This window comes from Mercurialis annua, linkage group LG7 (genome assembly GCF_937616625.2).
Source record: "Mercurialis annua linkage group LG7, ddMerAnnu1.2, whole genome shotgun sequence".
Classification (NCBI taxonomy): domain Eukaryota; kingdom Viridiplantae; phylum Streptophyta; class Magnoliopsida; order Malpighiales; family Euphorbiaceae; genus Mercurialis; species Mercurialis annua.
Window position 1 is genome coordinate 7,388,978 of NC_065576.1, and position 7,899 is coordinate 7,396,876.

The 7,899-nt window shown below is 37.0% G+C and overlaps 1 protein-coding gene across 1 annotated transcript; it reads right to left on the bottom strand.

Moving 5' to 3' along the window:
* Nucleotides 1-489: 489 nt before the first annotated feature.
* Nucleotides 490-1,959, bottom strand: LOC126655457 (UDP-glycosyltransferase 91A1-like). The gene has a single exon (XM_050349654.2). It carries the CDS (start codon nucleotides 1,930-1,932, stop codon nucleotides 526-528), a length of 1,407 nt encoding a protein of 468 aa, XP_050205611.1. The 5' UTR covers nucleotides 1,933-1,959; the 3' UTR covers nucleotides 490-525.
* Nucleotides 1,960-7,899: the final 5,940 nt, after the last annotated feature.

Consider the following 7,899-nt stretch of genomic DNA (forward strand, 5'->3'; position numbering starts at 1 on the left):
TACTTATTTAGTTTGAGTTTGAATTTAATTAGGAATACAAAAAGTTGACTTCAATAATTGTTTTTTATTTTGTATTAAATAGCTCATAATGATAAATATGGTATACAATTCTATAAAATAGGTGAGTATTTTAATTGGATTAAAAGTAGCTTAAATTAGCTAATATTTAGATAAAAATAATTATTATTGAATAATATTTAAATAGTATTAAGGACATTAACGTAAATATGTCTTTCCCCCCTTACTTTTATATATAGTATAGATGAGGGTAAATCCATCCTCTTTAGTGAAATGTGAATGAAAATAAAGATTTTCCATTAGAACGAGGATGGAACAGGGATGGTTTTTCTATCTCCGCCCTCACCCATTGTCATTTTTGTCAGGCGATAACTAACTGTGACGATCATATCTCTCTTATTTTTCCATTATTTCACCTTTATTTTCGCTTATATAATTTAATAATTTAAAAACACAACGTCAATTTTTTAAATTTTTTCTATTCGCGACATCTTATTCTTGACGCGTTCAGTTTGGATTTCGAAGACAATCTACGAATTTATCCACATATTGATTCTGTCTATTCCTGTCTCCAAACAACTCTTTCATTTCCATGCAGTTATCTCTATACACCTTTCCCTCTTCTTCTTCAACCACCAACCTCAACGAGTCAGCTACTGCTTGACTCGTAAACGATCCATCTTCTTCATTTCTTGGTATCAAATGCGCAATCTTTTTCTCCTCTAAAACCCTAGCATTCAACCCTTGATCCGAAAAATATGTCAAAACTATCAATGCTCTTCCAAATTGAAGTCCCTCCACCACTGAACCCATTCCTGAATGAGTCAAGAACCCACCAACCGAGTCATGAGCTAAGATTCTCACTTGAGGTGCCCAACTCGTGCACACCATACCGAGTCCTTTCACTCGCTCCTCGAATCCATTGTCTGGTAACTCAACAGCTTCTGTATCAGCTAATCCTCGACGCTTTCTTAGCACCCAAAGAAACGGTAACCTCGAAAGCTCTAACCCTAAAGCTAACTCGGTTAATTCTACTTGACTCGGTTTTGCCTCGCTACCGAATGCTACATAAACAACCGATCCTTTTCTTTGATTGTCTAACCAATTCTTGATTGATCTCCATGAATCTGACTCAGCTTCATCAGCTTTTCTCGGTAATAAACCAACCGGAATTACTGGTTTCTTATGCAGATTCTTCATAAGTTGTAACCATTCAGATTCAAACTCAGTACAGCTTCTTACAGCTATTAGGTCACAACGTTTAATCGCTTCACGTAGACGATAAAAAACCGAAAGATTCGACTCGTTTCCGGTTATCGACGAGAAAACCCTAACCGCTTCAAAAAAATTAAATGATATTGCTGACTGAAACGGAATCCAGACCGGTTTCACCGTATAATCTTCAATAACACTGCGATAATCTTCATCTCCAGACGGCGGACAGCAATAGCAAAGAGATGAAGCAGTAAAAATACTAAAGAAAACAGTACGGACATTGAGTTTACGGCATAAATCCGGTACCCAAAACGAAACAAAATCGAAAAGAATCCAATTTGGAAGTGAATTATTATCAATATTAGATTGAAGAAACTGAGAAAAGGGTTCTTGAAGAAGATCATAAGCTTTTGTAAGGTGCCACGTGTCTTCCAATGGTAGATCTGTGGTTGATTCTGCATGGAGAGGTAGGTTTTGTACGTAGGGTAATGGGAGTTTGATGAAATTTATAAGATGGGCCAAGTTTTGAGGGATTTTTGGTAGGCGATCGATGTTTTTGGGGGTGGATATGAAGGAAATTTTGTGACCTTTTTGAGCAATTACTATGGAGAGTTCTAAGAATGGGATCATGTGACCGAAGGCTAGCCATGGAAACATGGCAATGTGAAGTTTATGATCATTTTCTTCATTTCTTGCCATATGATTTGGAACTGTTGTAGATGATTTGTGTTAGGATTATTGATGCGGAAGAATATTTATTCGGGAATATAAACGACAAACTAGAGAAATAAAATAGACACAAATGATTTACGTGGTTCGGCGTAAGCCTACTCCACGGGCGAAAGAGAAGTAAAATCCACTATATGAGAATAGGAGTACAAATGGAGAATATCACTCAAAACCCATACCCCAAATAACACTAGAATAGTGTAACTCTCTAAATGTACTAGTAAAATAACTCTAGGGACTAAAAGAGTATTTTACTAATACCTAAAAAAAAAAAAGACCTCACTCAAGTGTTTCCCAAATGTTATTGCTATTTATTTTTCTCCATGTCTTACTCCACCAATTTGCTAGTGTATATATAGCAAACTAAACTTGGTCACCAAGTAGTAGTATATGGCTAGGATTACAACTTGCTCTCCAAGTCAATTTGAATGGACAAGATTGATCCTTGCTCTCCAAGTTGAAATAGTGGACTTGGGCTAGTCTAATGGGCTTGACTAAATTCAAGGTAACATAACAATTCTCTACCTTAACTTGAATTTCTTCTCAACATATAAACTTTACTTCACTTTCTCCAAGTAAGCCCTTTAGGGCTACTCAATAAAAAATACCAATCAAGTCCAAGCAATGCTTGAACTTGCTCACCGGAAGAGATTTAGTTAACATGTCAGCTGGATTGTCTTCTGTACCAATTTTCTTAACAATAATATTACCCTCTGAGATAATATCGCGAACATAGTGGTACTTCACATCAATATGCTTTGTCCTCTCGTGAAACATCTGATCTTTAGTCAAGTGAATAGCACTTTGACTATCACAATGGACAACAATCACCTTTGAATCCGAACTGAGCTCGATAAGTAAACCTCTTAGCCAAATGGCTTCTTTAATAGCCTCAACAACTGCCATGTATTCAGCTTCTGTAGTGGACAAAGCTACTGTAGATTGCAAAGTAGCTTTCCAACTAATGGCAGTATCACCAAGAGCAAATACATATCCTGTAATTGATCTTCTTCTATCAAGATCACCAGCATAATCCGAATCAACATAACCGACAACAGGATCTTTGCTTCTTCCAAATTCCAAATTAAAATTGGCAGTGCCTCGCAAATATCTCAAAATCCATTTTACTGCATGCCAGTGTTCTTTACCAGGATTCGACATATATCGACTAACAACACTAACTGCATGAGCAATATCAGGACGAGTACACACCATAGCATACATGAGACTGCCAACAGCACTTGAGTAAGGAACATGTGACATATACTCAATATCTTCCTTCGACTGTGGTGACATTTCAGCAGAAAGTCTAAAATGAGCAGCAAGTGGAGTACTTACAGGCTTAGCATTTTTCATCCCAAAACGCTCCAAAACTCTCTCAACAAAACTCTTTTGAGTCAAATAGAGTTTCCCTGTAGTTCTGTTTCTCTGGATCTCCATGCCTAAAATCTTTTTAGCCGCTCCCAAATCTTTCATCTCGAATTCACCACTTAGCTCTAATTTCAATTTGTTGATCTCACGCATATCTTTAGCTGCAATAAGCATATCATCAACATAGAGCAATAAGTATACAAATGAGCCATCTGCACACCTTTTGAAGTACACACAACTATCGTATTGGCTCCTGAAATAGTTGTGGTTCACCATAAAGGAATCAAACCGCTTATACCATTGTCGAGGAGACTGCTTCAAACCATATAAGGATTTCCTCAACAAACAAACATGGTCTTCCTTGCCTTCAATTTCAAAACCATCAGGTTGTTGCATATAAATTATTTCCTCGAGTTCACCATGTAGGAAAGCAGTTTTAACATCTAATTGCTCGAGCTCTAGATTATGCATAGCAACCAAAGCAAGCAAAACACGAATAGAGCTATGTTTAACAACAGGTGAAAAAACATCATTGAAATCAACTCCATGTACCTGACTATAGCCCTTTGCAACCAATCGTGCTTTGTACTTAGCATTTTCAACACCTGAGATGCCATCTTTCCTTTTGAAGACCCATTTGCAGCCAACAATTTTCTTATCTTTAGGCGGCTTGACCAAAGTCCAAGTTTTATTCTTATGAAGAGACTCCACCTCTTCCTGCATAGCAACTATCCATTTGGCAGAATCTGGACATATAATGGCTTCTGAATAAGTTGATGGATCACCAAATCCATCTGTTTCTTCTGCTGTTGCTAGTGCATAAGTAACATAATCATTAAGCCGCACTGATTGAGTTCTCGTTCTCATGCCCCTATTTTTGGCAATTGAATAGTCTTCCACTTCTGGTGACTCGTTTGCCTCATCTGAAATAGGAACTTCAACTGGATCTGGTTGTGGATCATTTTGCGGAGCATTTGTATTCTCCACTTCAACTTCCACTCGCCTGCTTGTGTTTTCTGCACCCGTAGAAGGATTAGAAGACTCCTTTTTCGGGTGAAGCATAAATGATTCATTAAACACAACATCCCTGCTGATTATAGACTTAGGAGACTTTGGATCAGATAACCAGACCTTGTATCCTTTTACACCATAAGGGTAGCCAATGAATATACCCTTTTTAGATCTAGGCTCCAACTTGCCTTCATTGACATGAACATAGACAGGACATCCAAATATCCTCAACTCTGAATAATCAGCCGGGTGACCAGACCATACTTCTTCTGGAGTTTTACAGTTAATTGAAGCATTGGGAGAACGATTTACCAAGTAGCACGCTGTAGAAGCTGCTTCGGCCCAAAAATCATTTGATAGTCCAGAATTGGATAGCATGCAACGAACCTTTTCCATCAAGGTTCTATTCATCCTCTCGGCCACGCCATTCTGTTGTGGAGTGCCTCTAACTGTAAGGTGTCTAACAATGCCTTCATCTTTACAAAATTTATTGAAATCGCCATCACAAAACTCCAAGCCATTATCAGTGCGAAGGCGTTTAATGTTCTTTTCAGTTTGTTTTTCCACTAAAGCCTTCCACTGCTTGAAAGTGACAAACACATCACTTTTATGCTTTAGAAAGTAAACCCATACCTTCCTGGAGTAGTCGTCAATAAAGGTTAGCAGGTATCGAGCACCACCTTTAGAAAGAACTCGTGCTGGTCCCCAAAGATCTGAATGGATGTAATCAAGAGTACCTTTAGTTCTATGAACCCCTGAGCTGAAACTGATTCTCTTTTGCTTTCCAAAGAGACATTGTTCACAAAACTCTAACTTGGATGTACTTTGACCAGAAAGAAGTCCTCTCTTGCTCAGCATTGTCAAACCTTTCTCACTCATATGTCCCAGCCTCATGTGCCATAATCTGGTGACATCTGAATCTGACATGGAGGATGATACAGCAGCTGTGCCAGTAACAGTAGATCCTTGCAACACGTACAATCTACCAATTTGACGAGCTTTCATCACTACTAAGGCACCTTTCACAACCTTCAAAATGCCATCACCGCCAACGAACTTACAACCACCAAGATCTAAAGTGGATAAAGAAATAAGGTTCTTTGACATATCAGGAACATGTCGCACTTCAGTCAAAGTTCTAACTACACCGTCGTACATCCTTATTTTGACTGAACCAATACCAACAACGTTGCACGGTTGATCATTTCCCATCAAGACAACTCCACTATTAACCGGTTCATAAGTGGAGAAGCAATCTTTGTTAAGACAAATATGAAATGAACAACCAGAATCTAAAATCCACCCTTTCATGGACATAGCTTTGTTGTCAGTGACTGTGAAAACATCACATTGAACCTCATCTTCGACTATGTTGGCTTCAGCGGGTTTCTCCGGAGTTTTATGATCCTTTTGCTTATTTTTCAACTTAAAGCAATCAACTTTAATGTGCCCTTTCTTCTTGCAGTAATTACAAGTCAGATTTCTATGTCTAGATTTGGATCTAGACCTTGCATGACTACTGCTGGTAGACTCTCTATTGTAGGATCTTCCTCGAACGATAAGTCCATCGGCAGGACTATCTCTGCTGCTACCAATAAGCTCATTATCCATAAGTTCTTTTGAAAACAGTGACGATTTTACCTCTTCAACAGTCAGCGTCTGCTTGCTGAAAATTAAAGTGTCACGAAAATGCTTATAGGATGGAGGTAACGAACGAAGCAACATAAGGGCTTGATCCTCTTCTTCATACTTAATCTCTAAATTTTCCAAATCCATCAAGATGGATGTGAAATCATCAAGATGAGATTTTAGAGATGTACCTTCTGCCATATTGAGCATATGCATACGATGCTTCACAACAAGCTTGCTGGTGAGGTTCTTTGTCATGAAAAGCGATTCAAGCTTTTCCCACAAATCTGCTGAAGTCTGCTCATGTATGACTTCTCGCAAAACCTCATTTGACAAGCATAACTGAATGGCAGCTAGAGCTTTTTCATCTAACTCCTGCTTTTGTTCTTCTGTCATAGTGGCTGGTAACTTATCCTTTCCATGAAGTGCTTTCTGCAAGCCATTTTGTGTCAAGAGCGCACGCATCTTAACTTGCCATAGGGCAAAACTCATACTGCGATCATATTTCTCAATATCAAATTTTGTCGACGTCATAGTAATCCCCGAAGAAATATAATAACAGCTCTGATACTAGTTTGTTAGGATTATTGATGCGGAAGAATATTTATTCGGGAATATAAACGACAAACTAGAGAAATAAAATATACACAAATGATTTACGTGGTTCGGCGTAAGCCTACTCCACGGGCGAAAGAGAAGTAAAATCCACTATATGAGAATAGGAGTACAAATGGAGAATATCACTCAAAACCCATACCCCAAATAACACTAGAATAGTGTAACTCTCTAAATGTACTAGTAAAATAACTCTAGGGACTAAAAGAGTATTTTACTAATACCTAAAAAAAAAAGACCTCACTCAAGTGTTTCCCAAATGTTATTGCTATTTATTTTTCTCCATGTCTTACTCCACCAATTTGCTAGTGTACATATAGCAAACTAAACTTGGTCACCAAGTAGTAGTATATGGCTAGGATTATAACTTGCTCTCCAAGTCAATTTGAATGGACAAGATTGATCCTTGCTCTCCAAGTTGAAATAGTGGACTTGGGCTAGTCTAATGGGCTTAACTAAATTCAAGGTAACATAACAATTTGTGATACTAAGCATTTTAATGTATGTATGTATTTATATAGAGGTATGTATCGTTCGATTTGATGTACAGACCTAAACCAATTGGTTTTGAAAATTCTAAAAAACTGAACCAAAATGAAGGGGGGGAAATGGTTCGGTTCAATGGATAACCGATATGTACATGCATTTATAGAGTGTTTGATTCGGTTTATGTCATTTTTACTTTATCCTTCAGAATAAATTCTTTGTGAATTCAAAAATATCAATGATAATTAAAATAAAAGAATGCATGGGTTTATCTAAATAGGACAAAATATATATATCCACCAACAATTATAACAAGTATAGCTCATTTGCTAATCCTGTCATGATTTTGATACTTCAATTGAGTCGATCACTTTTTTCAAACAAAATTATATGTCCACATGTGCAAAACTTTTGTTATTTGATACATACAATATTATAATATGTCAATTATAAACTATGTATGAACATATTAATTTGACAATACTAATAAAATAGGTTAAAGTTGTAGATAAATAAATTTAGTTTGACTAAAAAATATATTGAGGACAACTCAATTAATACTACAGTCATTTTAAAATTTTGAAATTTAATTTGGATTTGAACTCATCTAGGTAAATTGATAATAGTGAGCTTCACGATTTTCATGCCAATTTATTGATGTTACTAGTAGAGATTCGAATAATCTCCTTCAGTGGGAAACATAATTTGGAACGCTCCAAAGAGGAAGAATCGGCTACCTTGCTTCATCAGGGCTCAAGAGCACCTATCAGATTTTTAGTGCCGTATTTTGAATTTAATCATCACAAACAAAATCAAGATTATATT

Bases quoted from the DNA above. Each gene is read 5' to 3' on its own strand.
- LOC126655457 (XM_050349654.2), bottom strand. From the start codon at position 1,932: ATGGCAAGAAATGAAGAAAATGATCATAAACTTCACATTGCCATGTTT.